Source organism: Mytilus californianus, unplaced genomic scaffold (assembly GCF_021869535.1).
Source record: "Mytilus californianus isolate M0D057914Y unplaced genomic scaffold, xbMytCali1.0.p SCAF_4, whole genome shotgun sequence".
NCBI lineage: Eukaryota > Metazoa > Mollusca > Bivalvia > Mytilida > Mytilidae > Mytilus > Mytilus californianus.
The window spans coordinates 79,250,924-79,275,402 of NW_026262690.1; the positions used below are offsets into that span (position 1 = coordinate 79,250,924).

Here is a 24,479-nt window from a genome sequence, read left to right on the forward strand (position 1 = left end):
CTTAAATTTAGTTTATTTCATTAAAAGTTTCACAACATTTCCAAAATATCAATTAAAAGTTAATAATCACAGTTTTCTATTTCATGGTATTTCAAAGTATGAAATGTGTATTCAACATCTATCTTGAACTTGCCATGCGTTTCCTAGAGCGAAAGCGTCGGATGTAATTTGATTATTTGGCATAATCATATCATCGTAACGTTCATGGTTTAGAGTACCAAGAAGTCCACCTGTTTTACCAAAGTACCACTTGCTCAAATCAATGTCGACCATATCTACGGTTGGATCGGATTTAACTTGGAATCCACGACCCTCAATGAACACCTTACCATCGACAGAGAAAACTGCAAATTCTGTTGATCTGTAAGGTAGATCCATAACTACACCATCGACACTGACCTACAAGAGAGAACGTATAATAAGGTGAATCCTTTTGTTATAATTCAAAAGCAAAAACACAATCATGTACATGCAAAATGCAAATGTCTAGTTGAGTCATACAGTTATTATTTTGTACATAAATTAGGCCGTTAGTTTTCTCGTTTGAATTGTTTTACATTTTTTATTTCGGGGCCTTTTACAGCTGACTATGCGGTATGGGCTTTGCTCATTGTTGTATGGGGACCTATACTTGTTAATGTCTGTGTCATTTGGTCTCTTGTGGAGAGTTGTCTCATTGGAAATCATACCACATCTTCTTTTTATATGCAGTGTAAACCTTACTGCCATTTTTCAATCATCACAATTTGATAATCTTTTCACTACTTATACATACATCATATTTTAATTTTCTCAATGGAGTCTTGCAAAGAATATTCTCGACATAAATTTGTGGATAAACACAAAATATTTCATGTATATTGTAAATATAAAAATTGATTAATATTCCTCATATGTAAAGAGCTATAGTTACCTTTCCATTTGGTGATAATTGAACATTTTGTTGGTGAGAAGTCAAGATCAACTTCTTCTTTTGTCTGCCCAAATAGTTCATGATGATACTGAAGTTGCCGTCTACATAGTCTCGTGCAAGAACGTAGCTACATCGCCCACTGAAGTCAAATTCTTGACCATCGAAAGTTGTAAAGTGTCGGCCATGTACTTTTGCACTTACTGTAGAAATTATATTAAATATACAATTATTCTTTATTTTTATAATAAAGAAAATAGTTTTTAAAAACATACAATTTAATAGAAAAAACATGTAATTGTATTATCATTCTATAATTTTTTTGCTAATTTTTACATGTTTGTTTAGTATGATATATAAATAACAATTCTTTAAAAAACCCTAAGTAGAAGAACGAAAACTTTGCGACTAAATACAAAAAGACAAAGAGTGTTAACAAATATCTGCACATTCAGGAATTTGCATTTTTTCGTAAAAGTCATAGTGTTACCATTAGATAAAGCCATTTTGTAGTGGAAATACTCCATTTCCAAGGGTGTACAGTGATAAGATAAAAAAATATTATGTCCTTATTTCAAAAAAAAAATTTATATATGCATTATCACAACATCCTTGTTTGTCTTCATTTTTCTTAAAAAAATTTAAACGAGGTTCTCAGTACAAAAATTCGAAAATTTATTACAAACCTGTCCAGGTCATGTGTGGCATGTAATCCTCTAAAGATCCAAAGAAATTCAGTTTTGGAGTTTGAAAGCTCATATCTGGAAAGTATTGTCTTAAAGAAATGTCTTTTAGTGAGCTGAGAGTGCGTACATCAACAGGCAGGTAAAAATCTACTATAATCTCTCCATTTGGTATATCATATTTAATAACTTTGGATTTGAGTACATTTCCGAAAACCTCTTTTAAAACAGACATCTCCTTGGTAGCATCTTTTTTCAATTCTTCAAATATTTTGTCAACTAAAGCATTTACGTTTTCTTCAAATTCCCAGTATTTGTATGCAGATGATCCCTTCAAAAGAATATGTGAATGTTATTTTACTTTAAATATCATATATATATATATATAAATGTTGTTACTTTAATATATCTTTGTATATTTAATATCTTTTTTCAGTTTTTCACTTTTGTTCAAGCAAATAATAACATTTATGCTATTAAAATTTAATTTCTTATCGGTCTTACCCCTTAATCAGTAAATAATTTTCGTAACATTTTTAAAAAATCAGCCACTCAAATCAATGAACACAAACTTATACCTACCATGTTGTACATTGGTGTCGGTAACGAGTTGACAAGTCTTTGGTTGATCCCCTCTCTGATGTTGTATATGCTTGATGTGTATTGGTTGGCAATGCTAGACCATTGCTCATTTAATTTCATATTTTTAAGCTGATCCATATAAGTGTTATATTTCGATTTTAAATTGACAACAGTTTGGTGATTTCCAACAGAGTTTTTGTAATCTGAAATTATAAGATTTTATATAAATATAAATATATATAGATGTATAAGCAAAAAAAAAATACAAAAGTTAATTTATATAGTTCCTTTGTATAAAAGACGAAACTATTTTTTCATGTGAACTTACATCAACAATGTTTTGTTGTTGATGATTTTCTGATTTTAAACACTGTGACGAGTTTATGATCAAATCTGCAATGTAAGGCTTATTACGTAGTACGCTGCACGCAGCTTTCGTCTGCTTAACTCTTATTTGCTGTTATAAAACTTTGAAATCATTTTAAACAAAGGAATATATCTCCCTCATGAAAGCTCTCATTCCTTGTCCGGATTTGGCTATACTTTACGTCCTTTACGAGTGTAATAAATTGAAGATTTTCAAATATGTTGGTCTCGAGTCTCACCGAAGAGACATTGTCGAAATGTGCATCTGGTGCAGTAAAATAGATACCGTTAATGTTATAACAAATGATTAAACTTTCTATATACAGAAATACCTAATACAATTTCCTTTTTGACTTAAAATTTATTTTGTAAGTTATCCCCTGAATTTAATTTAATAAACTGAGGTATTCAGTAGATAACAATTACCCAGTAATCTCTGATAAGAATTTGTTGTAATGCTGTTTAACTGGCCACCCATGTTGATATAAGTATCTTTGGAATAGGCATCCAGTCTCTGAAACATAAAAGTAACAGTGTAAAATAAAGCTTCTGACAATTTGCAGGTAATCCAAATAAATTTCATAAGAAAGTCGTTTTTGTGACATTTTCGAGTATACTGTGTTTAAGTTGTATACAAGTTAGTGACACATCTCCATTAATCCGGATAGGATGTGTACACGGATTCAACTGTACCCTCAGCTGTCGAGGGTGCTCCGAATAACGGAGGGATCTACGCTTATACATACGTTGACAATTTCTGATTGTTCTTACATGCAGAAAGGAATCATCTGGAGTACGAACAGATTTTCAAAGAGTTTATTTTTAATTGTGAAAAGTAAAGAAATTTAACTAATAACACCAGCCAAAAATGTTTTATCGTCTCTTTATCGTTTATACCAGGTTTTGGGGTTTCAAATAGTTTGAACACGAGCATCATTGAAGAGACATTGACGAAATGCATAGCTGGTGCAGTAAATTTGATACCGTTAAAATTATTACAAACCTGTTGTAGCTGTTCAAGACTGTTCATGTATTCACCAATTTTATGTTTGACTGGCCATCTCCCCCAAGCTTCATTACAATCTTCTGCAAATTCACTAAAACAATAAAAATAAATATGTTGTTACACTTGTGGCAGTCTTTAAGCAATTTAGTTCATCTGTATTCTTCGATACTCTAACTGCTATTTAGTCTTTAAAGTTTGGCCACAAAATTCATAAACTAAATTAAACAACTTTTTTCGAGTGAGATAAAAACGTACCCGATTCTTGTCATGGTAGTATCAACAGAATTACAAATGTCTTGAAGATAAAAGGCATTGTCTGCTTTCAATGTTCTGAGTTCAGACAGTTTGTCATTGATGGCATCAGCATATGATTTGACTTCTTCTGCATAGGAAGCTTGGAATAATCGTCTCTTGTATAATATTTCTTTGTTAATTTCATCAGAAGACGCTTCAATTGCCATACCAGATCTTATGCCATATTCTTCAATTCGTTTTGTTAGTTCAGCCTGAAAGATGTACGAACTAAATGAAGTTTGCTAATTCTTTGAATGTTTCAAAAAACAATTTTTCATAATGTTGATGGTTAATACTGCATAAACAGAAAGCAAACTGAAGCGGATGTGTATGTCCATAAGGCTTAGCTTCCACTGGAGTGGAATACCATACAAAAATGAACTGTTTCTATTTTCATTTGCAACTTTAACATTCTGGCATGGTTTGTGTCGCTCATACTTTTTTGTACGACATCATTGACTTTTCACCTGTCTTTTTTTTTTAGGTTGGTAGTGGTTTTTATGGTGTTCAATATCTTTCTTATTCTTACGGTTCCTGTTTACCCCTGTCATCTTTTTGCTCCTATCTCTATAAGACATTAACTACACTAAGGGAATGATTTATAAGACATTTCTTCATATGCAAAATTAGCCTCTGTTCCATGTTCGCTATCTATAAATAACTGATATATCTGAAAGTTGTTGAAAAAAATTACAAATATACCTTGAGATCACTGATAATTGATGGACGCCAGTGAACACGTGTATGAAGAATCTTGGATGTTTTTAATCGGAGATTAAGCAAGCTGTCTACAGTTTTCTTCTGATTTACATTTCTGTACAGTTCTGCAGATATTCCTTTCTCGTCAGAGAATTTAGCATTCACATGGAGTGTATTGTCTGGGTTTTCTGAAAATAGACAGATCAAGAATTTAAATTGAGGGAATTTTCTGTAAGAAAAGAATATAAGGTATCACTTTAAACCATTCAACTTAAAAAAAAATGATTACTCTATTTATTCAATTATTGAACGCTTATTTTTGATTTTTGCATCTAAAGTGCAACTTAATAAGGAAGGATGACTTACTGATATCATAGTTCATGTTGAAATCCAGGCTACTATCATTAGGGTCAACTGTCAGCTCTGTATTGATTGGCTTGGTATCATCATAAAGATTTTTGATTGTCAGTTTGAAAGGTGATGTCTCAACACTAGCATCCATTTTCATTGTTTTGATTGGAGAAAGAACCTGTGGTACAAAATTCAAAGATTAAAATTCGGGGTTAACTTTTCACTTGATCATTCATTGATAGTATATTCAAGTAGATTTTCAGTAAGAAGTTTCACTTCATATACGGAAACACAAACTCATAAAATAAATTTTTTTGATTAGTGTTTTTGTTTTTTTCCTTTATTCAACCAGTATGGAAGAAAATGAACAGAAACATATTCACACAATATAAGTTTATATTTATATCTTAAGTCTAACTAAGTCAATACCTGTATATTCAGTTGACGTTTGAGTTTATCAATCTCGGTTATTAAAGCGATGTTCTTTGTTTGACGTCTTGCAGTCAGGTATTGGATATCAAAACCAGCTGAGAGTTTGTCGTCAGATTTTCCGAATATTGCCTTAGTTTGAATGTCCACGGTAGTATATGGGTGACTTATACCAAGTAAGAACTTGTAATCCTCCCCACGTCCTGATACATCTTCTAATTTTGAACTCAATGTAAAAGTTTTACGTGAATCTTTTGAGTATCTGAATGCTGTACGGCCATCATAAATAACGTTTCCATATCCAATTAACATTTTGTAATCAAGTTGGATATCCTATAAAATACCAAGAACACTATTATTAAACTGCATGCAGGAGAAAATAAAATAAGAAAATAAATGAAACTGTATTTTTTTTGTAAATAAATTTCAGTGCCTTCGAGTAATTTTGATCTGTACTTAAATATTTGTGCCATAGAATAGACTGTAAATATTATATGATTAGATAACTAACAATACAGATGGTTTAAATAATTGAATCATTAGATTTGCTGCAATACAAAAGATACTAATGTAGTATCGAGTTTAAACATTCTACATTATTCTTTATATACCATATGTTCTTCAAAAGCCATTAGAATTTACCTTTTTTAATATCGTATTTTGATAACTTAAATTATTGTTTTCTTTTTTTGAAAAAAAAATAATAAATATTTTTAAATTACCTTCCCGAGACTTGGCATTTCTAAACCCAATGTAAGTTCATCTCCATTAGTTCTGGTATTTTTTGTAGTCCTCATTGCTACTCTTTTGTTTTGGTCTCTCTCTGCATCCCACGAGAAATCGAATACTTGACTGCTTATTCCATATCCTGATGATGATACAGTTGATAATACAACTGTCCTAGATGGTAGCTGTAGAGTGTATTTTTCTTGTCCGTTGTTTTCGTGTATTGTTTCAAATCCATGTGTTCTGACATCATCTTTCTCTATAAATAGAACAATTTTGGACGAATCATCAGGACGGTGATACGATGCCCCAATGGCGTAAGATTTAGACCCGCACACACCTCTATAGCTAGCAATCTGTTTCCTGTCAGACCAGTCTGAATTGTATGTAATGTCCATTCTGCACCTGCTGTCTCTATCTAGCTTGTTCCAATTTACAAGCATGTATGTTTCTGAGGAGAACAGTTTATTTATTTCAAACCTCATTAGTCTCGGTTCATTGACATTAATTATCAGTGTTATTTCCTCTCTTTTCTCAGCATCCATTTCGAAATCAACATCGTACAATGTTTCTTTGTTGATTTTCATATTTGTTGCTACTATCAAATGATTTGTTTGGCTACGCCAGTCGTATTTTACATACCCGTAAGCAGTTCGAAGAGATTCCCAAGGAGTAGACACTGACAGTGAGGAGTCTGTTTTAGTGAGAGACGCATCTATAGTTATTCCGTTGCGCTCAGTGAAAAATGCTTCAATGTGGGATTTTAATTCTCCAAGATTTTTTTCATTTTTCATGGACATTCGTATATTTCTCAAATTATTTAATCCTGTTTTAAGTGTAAGAGATCCATCTAACTCATCGAACCGGTTGCCAGTTAGGCGTGCATCAAAGTCAATTTCAGGTAGGTATGATGTCTGTATATTCAGTGCAGCATGGTATGGTTTTCTTGATGCAGATGCTTTAACCTGTGTTCTCTTATATCCTCGGATTGGTGTTTCAAGATTAATGCTGAATGAGGATAGAGTTTTTTCCATGGCAAGAGTAATCTTTTTTCCTCCATTTGCAGCATTTCCGGACAGTGAGTAGGTGTCGCCTTGCGTTTTCATGTCTGCGTTGACGGAGTATCTGCTTTGCGGTGTATTCAAGGAAATATCGATCATTTCTTGTGTTATTTTGAGGTTTCCGTTAATTAGAGGATTGTTTTCACTGAGCGTCAAATATGCAGATGATATGAGACTGGTTGCTTTCAAATCATGACGATATCTACCGTTCAAATGAGGAATTGCGGTGAGTGGAGTTTGGAGATCGACATTTAAGTACAAACTTTCTGGTCGATACATTGTGAATCTAGCATTTCCTTCCATCTTTTTGTCTGGTGCATATTGAAGACTTCCGATTGTTGTGAAAGACTTCAGAGATCCAGAATGTTCAATCTTGATATTAACATCTTTTAGTTTCTCAAATGGTGTTTGGAAGCTTAGTGAGCCCTCGATAGATGGAAGGTGTTTAAAGGATGCATCTGCTTTGATTGTCTGGTCGTCATATTTCGCCTCAATGTTTGTTTTAAAGCTTGAAATGTAACCATCATGTGAAATTCTAAGCTCAGACAGTTTAACATTTCCAGATAAAGTGGTTTTCAGTGTTGCGTCGAAGTCTACAAACATTTCTCCAAGTCTGACCCTTGTTACTTCTTCAATTGCATTCATGTTACCAATGGATGCCTTCACTGTTGTTCCGAAGGACTTCAGATTTCCGTTTACGCCATATTCTATTTTGATGTCTTCTATAATAGGTGTTAATAGCAGCATGTTCCCTTTGATTGCAATTGAGGACCACTCGTGATTGACTTCTCCTCTAACTCCTTCTTTTCCATAGCTAACAGACGATTCGTATCGGAATGCATGCAGATCTCCATTTCCGTTGATAATCACTTCAAAGTCTTCCGTTAGTGGTGTTTTTAGACACAGCTCGATTTTCAAACCAGTTGATGTATCAACTTTGCCATTAAGTTGAGTTTTATGTTTTCCAATTTGCGCGACTGCCTTTCCAGAAATGAGAGATTGCACATTTGAAAATGTCAGTGAAACCTTATTTCTTTCATATTCAGTAAAAGGTGTCTCCAACGTAATTTCAAGTCCACTAGCAATATCAAGATTTGTTTTTGCCTTGATTTCCTTGTCATTCAGGGTCAATTTGATATTTGAATGGAAATTATTCAATGTACCTTGGAGTTCGTGGGAAACAGATGCTTTCATGTTTCTGAAAGGTAATTGTATGTCGATATTCATGTCTAAACCATTAGTTAAATCAATGGAGATATCAGATGATAATGCCTTTCTGTTGTATTTGAAAAGACTGAATGATTTTAACTGTTCGTCAGACTTTGTTTGTTTCATGCTAGCTGTAACTTCATGTTGTTTTAATCCGCTGTAAGATAGTTCAGCTTGTGAATCCCAGTTGAAGTCAAATATATTTCCACTTTTTTTAATAATAACTATAATGTCATCAAAATATGGCAGTTTTAGTGTAGCTTTGCCATCAACATCTTTTCTGGTATCTGCAGAAATGTCGATAGATAGTTCCTTACCATTATAAGCTGTTTTACCGTTTGCTGCAAAATTGCGTATTTCTCCATTAAGATTGAAGTCTGCTAATAGTTCATGTTTTTCGTCACCATACTGAAGCTCAGCTTTGGTATTGAAGTTTTTGAATTCTCCATCTAAGGAAACTTCTAGTTGAATATCCTTCGATATTGGCGATTGAAGGGCCATATTTGCGGATAATTTTGAGGTAGTGTCAATGTCGACAGTTAGAGCAGTTCTTTTATTATTGTATTGAACTTCACCAGATACTTGGAATTGTCTAAGTGTGCCGCTACGTTTAAATGTCGAAACAAATTCATGTTGTTTACTTCCACTGTAGGTTGCACTTGCTTGTGATCTGAAATCAGTTGAAGTACCTTGATGGTCAAGGAAGATTTCAATATCCTCAGTTAAAGGTGTTGACATACGTCCCTTTAATTTTAACCCACGAGTAAAATCGGTTTCAACTGAAGTGGTGACTCTCTTGCCATTATACGTAGCGTCTCCCGAAAACTGGAATTTTTGTAGTGCACCAGACCCTTTAAATGTTATGACGGCTTCATGTTGTTTGGATCCACTATATGAAATGTCAGCGTGTGACTTGAAATTACTAGCAGTACCTTTATGGTCAATTATAATTTCTATGTCGTTGGTATATGGAGTTATCAAAGTGCCCTTTGTCTTGATACCTTCTGTTGAGTCGAATTGTAGTTCTGATGACACTCTCTTGGAATTATAAGATGCTTCACCTGAAGTTCTGAAATTTGTCATGTCTCCATTATGCTCAAATGCAGCATAAAGTTCGTGTTGTTTCTTTCCGCTGACGATTATTTCTCCCTTCGTATTAAAGTTCAACAGCTCCCCTCTATGGTATACTTTCAATTCGATATCTTTTGTGTATGGACTTTTGATTATAATTTTGCCTTTTATTCCTGTAGATTGCTCTAATGTTGCTTCTATTGATGCTACCTTAGTGTTGTATGACATTTCTACAAATACTCTATTGTCACGATTCTGGAGTTCAATATTGGCTTCATGCTGTTTTCTGCCGTTGTAACCAATCTCTCCATGACTGATGAAATTATGTAGAGTACCTTGATGAGAGAAAGAAACTGTTATATCATCAGTGAAGGGTGTTCTTAAAGTAACTGCTCCCTCGGGATCGTTCAAGATATCGAAATCCACATCACTCGAAATCTTTTTACTGTTGTAAGTTATTGACCCCGCAGACTGGAATTTTCTTAATTCGCCCTCAAATTTGAAAACTGTAATTACCTCATAAATTTTAGACCCTTCATATATCACATGAAATTGATTGCTAAAATCGATCAATTTACCATTGTGTGAAAATGATACACGAATGTCTTTGGTCATAGGAGTGTTCAATGAAAATGAGGATTGAACTCCATTTGTACTATCAAATGATACTGATGCAGTTACTCTCTTTGTATTGTAAACAATATTGGAGCTGGTGGAAAATTTCTTAAGTAATCCATCGTGATTAAAGGTAACAGAGATTTCATGTTGTTTGCGACCATTGTATGTAAGATCAGCTGTTGTTCGGACGCCAAAGTTGTTTCTCTGTTCATTGTTGGTGTTGAACAAAAGTGAAAATGATACTGGTTCACTTATTGGTGTTTCAATTCGCCCAGTTGCTTCAATCTTTTCTTGTATTCCATTTGGTGCGCTGAACGAGAATTTTCCAGTAACCTTTTTCTTATTGTATGCACCGTCAAAATTTGTTTTCCATGTTTTGATTGACCCTTCAACATTGAATGAAATTTCAAGTTCGTGTTGTTTCTGTCCACTGTAAGTAAGCTGGGATACGGATGTAAAGTCCACCAGTTGTCCTGTGGTCTCAGTACTAATAACTACATCACGTGAAAATGGAGATTTCAAGAAGCCGTTTATTCTGATATCTCTTACCATATCCACTGATACCTGGGCAGATCCTGTCTTGTAACCGTAACTCAATTCACCACTAGATAAGAACCGTCTTAATTCTCCTTCATGATTTAACTTAAGAGTGACATCTTCAGAGTATGGCGTTTTCAAGAAGGCCCTTGCATTGAGACCTCCAGAAGTTCTCAGTGTTAGCTGTCCTTCTGATCTCTTTCCATTTTGTACATATTCACCTGAGCATTCAAAGTCTTTCAACTGTCCAGAATGTTTGAATGAAATTTCTGCAGTACGGAACATTGCATATGGAGTCGTCAGTGTGGCTCTTCCTTGAATTCCATTTTTGCTTGTAAATTTTGCTATTCCATTGATCTTTTTGGAATTGATGTCTATGTCTGCTGTGCTCTCGAAGTCATTTAGTTGTCCTTTATGGTTAATATTCAGTTCTCCTGACCTCAAAATATCGAATGGTGTTTTCAAGTTCAGTCGAACTGAAAAGTCATCTGTAATACTAAGATTTAGATCTACTTGTGCTGATTTTCTTCCATATGCACCTTTGATGTTTGAAACACATTGTTGAAAGTTCCCGCTGTGTTCAAAGGATACTGACATGTCAGGTGTAAAGGAGGATATAAAAGTAGCTTCTCCTTTCATTCTTGGTTCCTTTTGATACGAAATTATGCTGTTAATAATATCTTTTCTTCCATATGTAATTGAAATTTGGTTTTTGAGGGATGACTCAAAACTATGCGATAACGACATCTTTACAGGTTCATATTTGGGAGTAAGAAGAGTAAGTTTTCCTTCAATTGGACCAAGACTAGAGAATGAAATGTCCAATTGACTTCTTTTCCTTTGAAGAAGTGTTTCTAATCGAGAGGCAAAATTATTAGATGTTCCTGAGTGCGAAAGTTTGGCTGTCATTTCTCCATATTCCTTGAATGGTGTCTTGATATCAACAGAAACAGTCAATCGGTCATTTGTGCTGACAGATGTATCTAGTGATATAGTTTTAGAATCAGAGTAAGTTATTTCAGCTTTAGTCTGGAAGTTGCTTAGCGGCCCAACATGGCTAAGTAACGCCTTTAGATTGCCATACCTTTTCACCGGTGTTTGAAGAGTTGCAGATAGAACCAATGGTTGAGATGAAAATTGCAAATCACCAATAATGTCTTTCTTGTTCTTTGTAACTTCCAGATGACATTTAAAGTCAGAAAGTTGGCCGTTGTGCGTATAGGAGGCTCTCATCTTTTCATATCCGTCATGAGGTGTGTTGACAGTAAGCTCTGTTGATAAAGTTGGATCAACGTTTGATTTTACATTAGCACCCCAAACATTTTTTCCAATTTTAAATTCGGCCTGACATTTGAAGTTGCGTAAATTTCCTTCATGTGATACAAAAGCTGACATTTTTCTGATGCTCTTGAAAGGTGTGGATATTGAAATGTCTGTCTTCAGATTTTTGATAAAGTTGAATGTCAGGTCTCCTTCAATTTCCTCCTTCTTTCCCCATCCAATCTTTGCTTTTGTCTTGAAGCTTGTACTTTTGCCTTTGTGTACCAAGAGAACTGTGATATCATCCATGATGGGAGATACAACTTTTAATGTTCCTTTCATTCTTTTGGAATTTGTCATTTCTATGTCTACATTGATTGGCTTATTCTTCCCGTATTTTAACAAAATGTTAGAATTAATGCTTTTTCTATTTCCACTATGAGAGAAGGAAGCAAAGGTATCTTCAACCAGAGACGACTTCATAGTGAATGAACCTTGGAGGCTTTTTCCATTATGGAAACTGATATCCAGTTGATGTTTGCCATTTCTGTCATACTGCAAGGAAGCCCCAGATAAAAATTGATTCCATGTTCCTTTGTGGCTCAAAGAAGCGGTTACTGGATGGTAATTAGGAAGACGTATTGTGACTGAAGAGTGGTAGTTTTCTCTGTATTCAACAACAAGCTCAGCATAGTAGGATTTCCCCTCTGGATACTCCATTTCGACTTCCGTTATGCATCCTTTAACGGTTGGGTCATGTGTTATACTGGCTGTTAAACGTTGTAATTTTTCAAAAGGAGTTGCAATACTGACATCAGCACTTAGCTTTTGTCCATCTAAAAGAGTTCTGGATGTCAATGATACGATCTTTCCTGGTAAGTACTCAACCTTGATATCGGTTCTCGATTTGTCATTCTCAGGGCGGTTTGAGAATGTTATTTCACTGGATGGAAGTTGTTGGTATTGGGTTTCGAGTCTTACATTACCGGACACACCCCCAATTCTGTTGAATGTAGACAAGAGTCGAATTCTTCTTACAATTGGTTGTAGTTCAAAGCTGACAGAGGAGGTCATTGACTTCATGTTTCCTTCAAATTCCATCTCTGTTCTAAGTCTTCTAAATGATTTAAATGGAGTAGATAATGTGATCAAAACATATTTCTGGGATCCTGTTTTCAATCGTCCTTCTAGTGCAACCATTTGTTCACCTTTAAGTAGGAGGTTCCCAGTAGCAATGAGTTCCCCATTTTCAGTTTTAAGATGACCTTCACTTGTAAATAGGTTTTTGCTATTTTGGCTCATCGAGAGAATGGTGTCCATGGAACTGTCTTTATGTAAATGACTAACCATAAGTTGTCCCTTTCCAAATGGAGTTGCGGAGGTCAATGTATACTGGATGGATGCTTCTTTCCATGCAAGATTATGTCTGCCCTTAATGTTAAAGGCATATTGCTGTCCATTCATGTTGGTTGTGATCACTGTTGTTACATCATTGAGTGTATTACTGTGTTGCCATGTAGAATCGTATCGGCTTGTTGGTGAAGATAGAGTTATTTTACCGCTCTGCTGAACCATAAGACCTGCTCTGTCATGTGTGAGTTTACCTTCATATCTGTATTCGTTTCCATTAATATTTAGAACAAGACTGTTTTCGTTAGTTTTATCCCGACTTTGGTGACTAAGATCTAAAGAAACGGCTTGGATGGATCGAATGTTAGATTTGACCCCAGCATGTCCTGAGTATATGTTGTTTTCCTTCTTTGCAGATGCATCAAACTGTAAAGAATTCTTGTTTACCTGAACATTTACAAAGGACTTCAGCGAGTCTTTTGCATCATGAGAAATTTCCAGGAACGATGTTTTGAATCCCTTTAATGGTGTCTTGAGGTTGAGAGATCCTTGGAATTGACGAATGCTAAATGGCTTTTTTAGTGAAAATGCAGCCGATATTTGGTTATCTGGTTTCCAGTTGACATCAAAGTTTGTTTTATATTGACGGGGTTCTGACAAATGGTTCATTCCAAGTTTAACATAACTTAATCCTTTTACTGCAGTATGTACTGTTAAGCTTCCATCGATTTGGACTTGATCTTTACCATATTTTTGTTTTAAAGATGCATCAACAGATAGTTGTTCTTTTCCGTCGGATTTTATGTCACAATGTGCATTTTCGTTTTTGCGATTGATGTTGATCTTGTTATTTTGCAGTGGACTCTTGAATACAAGGACAGCATCAATTTCGTTCTTGGTTTTGTATGTCAGTTGAGTGTCAAGAAATATTTGTTTTTCCTTGTCTACATTAGCATCCCATTGAATGTCCAAATGTCCAACGTAGATTGGATCCTTCTTCTTTGCTTCGAATTCACCTTTGACTCTCCTTGAGGGCACAGATACATCACCAGAAAGTCGTAGAAGTGCTGCTTTTTTGTATTGAGAACCAAATTCTGCCGAATAGTCATTATTAAGTCGAGATTTGACACGGAAGTTTCTAGGATCCAGGTTGAGCAGTGCTTCTAGATGGATTGGCTTCTGCCCGGACATACTAATGTCAGTGCTGACGTCATACTCTTCATCAGAAAGTTTAAGATCACTTACAACTTTTGTTTTGTGTCCAGCAATATTTGAGATCAACTCATTTGTGTATCTTCTTTTGTTCTTCTGTTCGAAGTTGTTTGCAATTGAAAAGTCTTTATCATTCCATTTCAGGCTAACATCACCAGTTAAGGCTGTAAATTTTTTGGACTTATTCTTCACTACCAATGCAGCGGATACTGATTGCTTCTTGCCGTATGCTAACCCAAAGTTAGAAACAATACTCTTTGTGTTGTGAGAATGCTTTCCTTTCAGTTTAAGATCTAATCCCTGAAAGTAGCAATATGATTATAACATTATTTCCAAATATTCTCAGGTACAAAAATATTTCAAAATGTTGAAGCATTTGATTTTGAACAACTCAAACATTATCAGATTTTTGAAAAGTAGGAATCAGTCTTCTAGTATGCCAAGTGTTATGTGCCATCTTGATTATTTACTAATTTCAATCGAGTATTAATACATGTAAATAAAGGCAACAGTAGTATACCGCTGTTCGAAATTCATAAATCGATTGAGAAAAAAACAAATCCGGGTTACAAACTGAGGGAAACACATCAAATATAAGAGGAGAGCTGAGTAATTTGCGTTCAGAAATAACTTTTAATTATGGTACAATCTTGGCCTTGGAGGTCCTGCGCTTTCCCAATACATAACTATTTCCTTAATCACTATCACTGAAGGGTGATTCAGACTTGTTTATTTAAAGAAAATTGTACTTCAAAAGTGACAGGAGTCTGAAATTCAGTTGTTGTCGTTTGTTACTGTCTGTCATAATTGTTTTTTGTTTATTTGTTTTGTCTAGAATAAGGCAGATGGTTTTTTGTTTGAATTGTTTCACATTTTCTCATGTCAGGGGCTTAAATCCACTTCATTTGGACTCCGATGGATAGTTGTCTAATTGGCAATCGTACCATATCTCCTTATTTTATATTGATATAATATTTTGTATGTCATTGCCTCTTTGATTCCCAAAACTGACCAGCATTTAGCTTCGTGAATATATATTAACTTAAGTTAAAATTGTGACAATGCAAAGGAAAACTTAAGCATATAATCGTATTTTAGCTTATGGTTGTCTTACCAGAGCCAGATGTCGAATATCGCCAGTTATATCGATATCAGATTTCTTTAATCCCAGCTCGTGACGTACTAATGATGTAACAAAGATGCGCTTGTTTTCATCTTTTGGTTTTGCACCATATTTTAGGTCAAAGTTCACTTTTGTCAATCTCTGTTTGTTGTTCATGTCTGTGTTGATTACAACATTATAGTCATTGTTCTTCTTGAAAGCTAAAGATCTGTTAATATAACAATAGCATTATATATTGTTTTCCCTTCTAGTTCAATAATTGCATTCCTTGTATTTGATTCCGGGTACCACTGACGAGAAATTCTTTTCGAAACGCAGTTATGGTGCATAACATAAACTTATGTGTTTAGCAATCTTATATTAGAGACAATATTTATGGTTGAAATTAACATGCGATTTATTGTTTGCAGAATATTTCATGTATTAAATGATGATTTATGTAAATAAAATTGTCAAATGTAATAATTCTTGACGCTGGACATAAACATGATTGCAACTTTTGATTGAACTGTCAAGTATATCAATACGTTAAATGAATAACTCACAAAAATAAGGGACAGACTCTATATACCACATTAACCGAATATTCAGAAATATTAGAGAATTCACACTGGGATAATATCATTGACATGGAAGCTCAATTAAACGTATCACTATGAAAGGAAGTTACTTTTGTAACAGGCAAAACATGTTAAATTAATAGCACGTATATGTGTATACCTACCCTTTGCCAGCCAAAGCCCAGACACTCTTGGTGAAACCATAATTGACTTTACTGTTGACTGTTATTTTGTCCCTGCTAATTCTTGGGATAACGTAATCAAGATTAACTCTGGTGACTACAGCGGTTTTCTGCAGTACAATGTTTGAAGTTCCTTTTGCTCTAAGAAGTGGAGTTCTGATGTCAACTTTGGACTGATACCTGGCGTTTGATTTCCTTAAGGTTCTTGTTAGTTTGGCTAAAACAGTCATGAAAAAAATTATATTCAAATTACTATAAAGGGTAGCTACACTATCCATAGTAGTTCTTTGTTCGAGTTGTGTGATTCTTTTATTATAATAAACATACTCTTTTATTATATTGATTAAATATTTCAAGAAAAAATATGCTTGAGGTGTTTGAGACTGTATCATATTGATAAACAATGACTAAAATGAATTTTTCATACAACTTACTGAAGACTTTGATGGTTTTATCCAATAACCTGTCAATTGTAACGTCCACCAGAATAAGAGAGCCGCTTTTATATTCCAATGATCCTCCAAGGGCTGTGACTTCCTCCTTTGGTGTACGGATGGACAAATAAGGCATTAGCTTAGTGGCTTTCTTTGTTTGTGTATTCTGCAATCTGCTTTCAAAACTGTAATCCTTCCCAGGTTCAAAGGAGATGGATGTTTTTATGGAAGACATTGATTTCTTGGAAATCAGGTTTACTGAAAATAACATGTAAATGTTTACTAATATAATGTTGAAAAATAACATTGAAAGTACTAGTAGTATTCCATGTTATATTGATCCCGTTTTATTTTCCATAAGTGACAGATGGGATATCTACTTTGAACCGAGCTCGGACAATGACAAACAAAAACCTCACCCAAACTCTAAACATCATCATGTATCTAACTATTATCAAACCATTTTGAATGGTTTTCTTTTAAAGTTTTGGATATTGCATTTACTTAAATTTTACAGCAGTTGATGTATTATTGTACACAGCATGTTTTGTAAGCATATTTGAACCGATGACATTCGGTTTGGTTTGATTATTCATAAATTTGATTTCCTCCCTGTAACCCATACTATCGTTATTATAATGTTTGAGCACATTAAATATTTAGGGTAAACCCATAACATACCTTTTGACTGAATGGGTTGCTTAGATAGTCCTTTTACGGTCAATTCGCCATTGAAACTTTTGCCGATGACATACTCTAAAGAACTGCTAAGTCTTATATTTTCCATATTTGGTATGATTATTTCAATGTATGGATTGTAAGTATAAAGCTGTCCTTCCCTTTTTCTGATCCATTCCCCAGTCACAGAGTATTCATCTTTGTCGTCGATTACAATTCTTCCCGCCACTTGCTTTTGTTTGTTTTCACCAACCAAGGCTCCTAAACATTTCAATCTTATTTACTATTTGATTATTCTGTAAATTTTCATATGGTTTGTGAAATAAATTGATTACATCTCAAAATAATTCGTCAACATTGATATCAATTCATAGAAAAGCAGACACATATTCCTTTTATCATGGTTCACGATTTATACGTACCGTATAAAAGTATGAAACTTGTAGTTTGTATTATAGGATTGAATGCTGTATTTTTATACGCCCGTCAATTTTTGACGGGACGTATTATGGTATACAAATGTCCGGTGTCCGTCCGTCTGTCTGTCCGTCTGTCCGGCGTAAACATGTCGCACCGTAACTTGAGAATTACTTATCCAAATTTCATGAAACTTAACATAGTTGTTTCTTATGATGGTCAAACGATCTGTATACTTTTTGGTGAAAATAAGATTAAAACTTTGAGTTACGGGATTTAGTAACTAAAACAGGTGTGTGTTTTTTTTCACATATCGCGCCGTATCTCAAAAACAATTTATGATTATTGCTTAAAACTTTACACACTTCTTAGTTATATTAATCTTAAGATCTGTATACTTTTTGGTGATGATTCAAAATTTTATTTTAGAGATATTGAGTATTTTGTTAAAAAAGGGGGAGGGGTTTTTCAAATGTAGCGCCGTATCTCAAAAACAGTTTATGATTATTGCTTAAAACTTTACACACTTCTTAGTTATATTTACCTTAAGATCTGTATACTTTTTGGTGATGATTCAAAATGTTATTTTTGAGTTATTGAGTATTTTGTAAAAAAAAGGGGGAGGGGTTTTTCACATTCGCGCCGTATCTCAAAAACGATTTATGATTATTGCTTAAAATTTTACACACTTCCTAGTTATATTAATCTAAAGATCTGTATACTTTTTGGTTTTTATTCAAAATTTTATTTTTGAGATATTGATTTTTTTTTAAAAGGGGGGTTTTCACATGTCGCGCCGTATCTCAAAAACGATTTATGATTATTGCTTAAAATTTTACACACTTCTTAGTTATATTAATCTAAACATCTGTATACGTTTTGCTTTTGATTCAAAATTTTATTTTAGAGATATTGAGTTTTTTGTAAAAAAAAGGGGGTTTTCGCATGTCACACCGTATGTCAGAAACTATTTATGCTTATTGCATAAAAATTCACACAAGACGACGGGCGTATCATGCGCTCATGGCGCAGCTGTTTATTAATTTATACGAAATGAAAGCCAGTTACGACCACATTTAACTAAACGTAACTTGCTATCATTTCCTATATATATCTTTAAAAAAGACCACAGTAATCAGTCCTTATATTTACAGATCTTCAAAATAAAATTAATATCTTTTTGGCATTTTAAATCTGAAGGTAAACTTTAAACACAAAACTTCGACAGAAATTTAAATGATTTATGTCTTTCATTTACCTCTGATTGAAACTCTCTTCCATGGTGAGATCATGCTGATTTCGAGCAGAGGGTCAGATCGAAGAAGACAATCAAAACTCAATTCACGGTCTACCGTAGAGCCTGGAGTGCTGAAGGCTACTCTAGCTCTGGCTTCTTGTTTATCCTGAAACAAAAGAAGAAGGTTTGCAAACTCATTTTAATAGCTTTGCAATTGTTTCTTTGAAGTCACTAATAAAAGCGTCCGAAATACAACCATTCGTTGTTTTAGGCATATTATATTATACCAGACACTTATTCATTGATGAAAATTGTATAATTTTTTTTTATCTCTTTGTCTTTTGGTTGATTATTTTTTTTATCACTGTCTTATTATGTATAATCATCTCCTTCTATTCATTAACACAAGGAAAGAGCTCAATTTTCAAAAATTTACAGTCTTTCACTGATACATCGGGGTGTTAACTATATCATAAAACAGAATATTGATATGGCAGTACCTTTACAAATTTGTATTCCATGTTGTAACTTTCATGTGTGTCACGTTTTAGAAGAGTGATTCCAGCACTAACTGGTCCCGTCATTGGAAAGTATGGAGCATCGGCTATTAATGATGCGTTCGGATACTGAAGTTCAGCACAGAGTTCCAGTCCGGTAATCTTTGCAAGTTTGTTTCCAGAACACATTTTCTTTGTCTGTCTGTTAGCAGTAATCATTTTCTGTTCTCTCTCAACTTCACGGTGGACAGTGAAGAAAGCAGTCCTTTGATAATAGATACTTTTTTGTTAACTAGCTTTAAAATTATTGTATTTTGAGTTGTATTTCCGATTTCTAATCAAGACGAAACGCGCTCTACGTACCAAATTATTAGCTTGGTATCTTTGAAGAGTTTTTATATGCCCAGAATCACTTATTTGGAATTCCATAATGAACATCTTAAGGATAATTTGTTTAAACTACTTTTCATTGCTCTATATAAAAATTAAAAAAATAATAATAGAATTTTTTTCGAAATCATAAATTGTTGTAAAATATTAAAAATATTGCATACTTGACATTGAAAACTTCCATTTTGTCAAATGGTGTTTTAATCTGTGCACTTAGTACTTTTCCATTTGCCAGTTCTACGTGTCCTTCGAGAGAAGAGGAGGAATGCATAGTAGAAATCATTTTCATTCCACTTTTTGTTACAAATGCATCCACGCTCATCATACTGTTGATCTGGACAGCGCCACTGTGGACAAAATTGCGATATTAGAATTTAAAAATACAAATACACTAGCAATGGAAAATATCTTTCACTACGGCGGCAATAGAAATAAGGAGGCCAGAAGATTTGTATTGTAAACATCAGAAAACGTTGTCAAACAATGATTATAAAAAACACAAATACATAAACATAACAAAAACTATAAATAGAGTGAATTTTATTAGATTTTTGTGGTCATTTTCAATTTTTGTAACCGCTCTTAAATATTTTTTGGCTACAAGTGTTTACATTTATAACAACTGTTCCCTTAGGCAACAATTCCAACACCTATGCTCAGATGATAGTGTTCGCTACGTCTTTCTTCGTCACTAACATATTCCCTAATTAACCAAGTTAATGCTGCTATAGATATTTCCCATTTGACTCATCTTGCCTTTTACCTTGTTATTTACTTTGATTTCGTCTGCAGACAGTTTTGATATTTTGATATGCTAGTCGAACTTTACTAACCTTGGTTTCATATATCCATTCAAAGAAAGACTTGGGGATCTGTCGGTTATTTTTGTCAGATCCATTTTCCCAGAGGCACGTAAATCAACGGTAGCTGATCCATCAATGGTCAAATTTAATGGGAAGCCAGCCATTGTTGGAATTATGACGCTGCTATCCAAAAACACGTAGCTCTGTGTGAAGGAGTATTCTTGTTTCTTGGCAAGAGTCGTTAGAATGTCCAGAATATTGATTGGTTTACCATCAGTGACATCACTTAGTCCGGTGAACCTAGTAAACAGTAGCTCATTTCCAAAAACTCTCATATACAGATCTCCTTTCAATGAGTCAGATTCTGTGTCAAACTACAATAATAAATTCATTTTGTAAAGAAGGATTCTATTTTGTTTCAGTAATTAAGTAAAACAAACTTAAATCGAAACAAGCCATATATTACAAACCAAGCTTAAAAAGATTATAAATTTTGCACTATATTTTCTACCAAAAAAGTTCTTAAATTGGAATGTCAAAATGATATTAGAAATAAGATGACATTAAAGCTATAACACATTTTCAGACTGGATACTTAAGATATTGATGATTATAAAATTAACCTGTCTGTCAATGTCTTCCATTTTTTTATTACTGATTCCTTTTATTTTCTGTTTTGTGACTTCTTTGATCTCATCTTCTTGGAAGTATCCGTTAGGTCCAAAGTAAGATTCCAGAAAATATTCAAGGCCTTCCATTCGTCCACCGATTTCTAACAGGTTAACGGAATGTCCAAAAAGGTCGAATGTTATGTTAGTCATGGCAGATCTTGGTAAGAAAGATTTTGAAGACCAGACAACATTGCTGTCAATGGAAGCTCCGGTATTTAGTTTCTCAAGGAAGAAGGAGCCTTCATAGTTTCTGGAATATTTCAGTTTTTCTAGATCGAATTCTTTCTTCAGCGCCTTGTCGTTGATGATATTCTTTATTTCCTGTTTCAGTGGGCTAGAAGTCTCCATCAAGTTTGTTAAATGAGACCATACATAAGAACCAACTTGGTTGACCTCTTCTGATTCAAGAAGAAATCTAACACGAGACAGGACAATGTCTGAAGGACATGTCATAAGAGCCTGGTATGAAGCAATTCTCAATTCGGAATCCTCGTCTCTGTTCCTGTAGATTGCCATGACGTCCTCTCGCTGGAAAGGAATATATAATTTATATAAATAGTCATTATTATTGATATTGAAGTACACAATGTATGATGTTATACAATAAGATAAAGTTTGCATAACTATTTGTAGGGCTGTTATCATAGGCAACTTAATGATTCATTTGCACTAAAAAATAATAATTATTTTTTAAGCAGACTGAATATGTACATTTTTCAATATTACTGGTTGAAAACTTACGCTTATTGAGCATGGCATACGACGGAAGGCTTGTATAGCAGAAAGGCGGACTTCTGTGGGATTGTCTCTCTTGATCATACAGTTTGTGATTGTTCTGATGGCATTATTAACGAATCCAGCATTTCCAAGTGATCTAAGACTAAGGATCACCTAAAATAAAGTTTAAAATTGAATCTTAAACGGTACTCTAACTTTCTTTAACCAAAAACAACACTTCATTTTATACTTCTGATTTTATAAACTACAGCATCTTTAATTCTCAAGTCAGATTAAACTTAAATATTTTATAAACTTATAATTTTAAATCCTCAACATTAGTAGTTTGGTTTTTTATATCAGTATTTGAAATATTTGCTTTTAACTCCCAGAAATATTTTTCCCTATAGATAAATTATAAATATTAAATAAGGTCAGATGTCACTATATCTTTGCACATACCTTGCCAAGATTGTTTTTGTCCACATAACACCCAACACCAATCTTGTCTTCTATAGAGGAGACAATACTGGCGATGTCTATATCATTTTCACATTCATTTTTCTTGCAGTAGGCATTAACCAGTGAAGATACACCCAGCATAGCCTCTTCATTGTCCTCTGATGATATGAGTGGCTGTTAATAAAAAACAAAATTAAAGAGAGTAAAACCCTATTATTACCAAAACCATTTTGAGCATAGTGGGATATGTTCTTGAGACAAAGTTTCTGATTTTAAATTTATGTGCATAAAAATTTGACCTTCAATAATTGTGCTCTTGATCACAAGATTATATTACGGGGCTCCGTTTGGGCAAAATATTTGTTTTTAAAATTCCTCTATATTCAAAGCTTAATTAAACGCAAGTAAACTATACATTAAATGTATTAAAAACTAATTCCCGGCTTGTATTGGTGAAAAGTTTCAGCTATTCATATGTCACATCTGAAGTAACTAATATGTTTAAAACATTAGACCTACTTTGACTTCATTCAGCATTCCTTTTGTTGGATCTTTGATGAACGATAATGTCGTTAGCCACATATTTGCTTCGATTCCACGAACTTCTTTTTTGTTGATCAAGTTAGTAATCAATCTCAGTGAAGCTTTTGTTCCAAGCATTGGAATGGCATCAAGGAAGAATTTTCTACAAAGAAAGTATTTGTTTTCATCAATACCAATAAAAATTCATCATTTCAAAATTTATTGAGATTGTAAGTGCTTCAGATACAAGCTAGAACTTAAGAGCAAGCGTTTCAATTGTTTGTATGCCCCACCTAGGGGCATTATGATTTTCGGTCTGTGCGTCCGTCTGTCCCGCTTCAGGTTAAAGTTTTTGGTCGAGGTAGTATTTGATGAAGTTGAAGTCCAATCAACTTGAAACTTAGTACACATGTTCCCTATGATATGATCTGTCTAATTTTAATGCCAAATAAAAAGTTTTGACCCCAATTTCACGGTCCACTGAACATAAAAAATGATAGTGCGAGTGGGGCTTCTGTGTACTATGGACACATTCTTGTTAATATTTGAGAAGTACATCTTTATGCCACTTACTCAACTCTCTTTTGATTAGATGCACAGAATCTGGTTCCTTTCACTTTTCTGTAAATCTGTTCCAGTTCATCACTTTCTAAAGCCTTCATTAGTCTTACAAGTCCAGAGAACAATTGTGGAGTATCCGGTTTCACACTGTCGGAGGTAGATATGCAGATTTCATTCAGTTTACTGATGACATCCGTAATGGTACCCCTACCATCGTTAGAATGAACAAACGTCAATGGAACGCGGTGCCCAATGGAAACTGTAATATGAGTACACCTATTTTATAAGAACCTTAGATATATTTCCATTGAAATACATTGTAAGAACTGTTTACAAATTTTGTATTAAAAGAAAGTTTGATTTTAATAGTTTGATGAGATAAATATTTATCAAAATTTCCTATTTTTAAATAGAGTCGATCATCAAAAAAATATTTCATTGATATGTTTTCTTACTTGAGCTAGAAGATGATGTTCTTTCTGTTACATATGTTAATGTCTGTTTGGTCTTTGTCATAGCACCACTGGATTCCCTTGAGAATGGTCGGAGAACATGTTCTTCTTCACATACACTGTTCTGTAGTATGCCAGCCTTGCTGATGTCTTGTGAACACTCATGGGTACCTTTTATCAGTGGCAGAGACTGAATTTCCTAGAAAAGTATATCAACAGAGCTGTCTAATCGTCAGTTATAAAACGTTGCATATTGTTTACAGTTTAAAAATTATTTTATGAGTGAATGGAAGACCTATCTATTCCTAGTCACATTTTTATTCTTGCTTAAAAGACACACTTTTTCAGTGTTATTAAAATAATCCCGCCGATCATTCACATCAACCCTCCAAGCAGAAACAGATGAAAA

The 24,479-nt window shown here is 33.9% G+C and overlaps 1 protein-coding gene and 1 long non-coding RNA gene across 2 annotated transcripts; both read right to left on the reverse strand.

Annotated features, from left to right (window-relative positions):
* Positions 1-23,072, reverse strand: LOC127737090 (uncharacterized). The gene is made up of 22 exons (XM_052247624.1): positions 23,055-23,072; positions 22,536-22,709; positions 22,098-22,247; positions 20,716-21,059; positions 20,047-20,229; positions 19,496-19,757; positions 19,017-19,161; positions 17,419-17,599; positions 15,479-15,695; positions 11,343-14,664; positions 9,598-9,722; positions 6,043-9,060; positions 5,321-5,653; positions 4,907-5,069; positions 4,544-4,728; positions 3,803-4,053; positions 3,545-3,638; positions 2,968-3,055; positions 2,176-2,378; positions 1,597-1,924; positions 914-1,113; positions 1-399 (listed from the first exon to the last, which is right to left on the reverse strand). Exons 1-22 carry the CDS (start codon positions 23,070-23,072, stop codon positions 112-114), a joined length of 10,272 nt encoding a protein of 3,423 aa, XP_052103584.1. The 3' UTR covers positions 1-111.
* Positions 23,073-23,079: 7 nt separating this feature from the next.
* On the reverse strand, positions 23,080-24,263 carry LOC127738632 (uncharacterized). Its single transcript, XR_008000126.1, has 3 exons — positions 24,074-24,263; positions 23,631-23,877; positions 23,080-23,220 (listed from the first exon to the last, which is right to left on the reverse strand). It is a non-coding gene; the product is annotated as an uncharacterized LOC127738632 (long non-coding RNA).
* Between the last annotated feature and the right edge of the window lie 216 nt (positions 24,264-24,479).

Excerpts from the sequence above, each read along its gene's own strand:
- LOC127737090 (XM_052247624.1), bottom strand. Across the intron at positions 19,758-20,046 it reads ATGGAAGTTTTCAATGTCAA|GACTGCTTTCTTCACTGTCC; the intron begins GTATGCAATATT and ends CTATTATCAAAG. Across the intron at positions 9,061-9,597 it reads AAATGTCATACAACACTAAG|GGACGTATGTCAACACCTTT; the intron begins GTAGCATCAATA and ends TTAAAATTAAAG.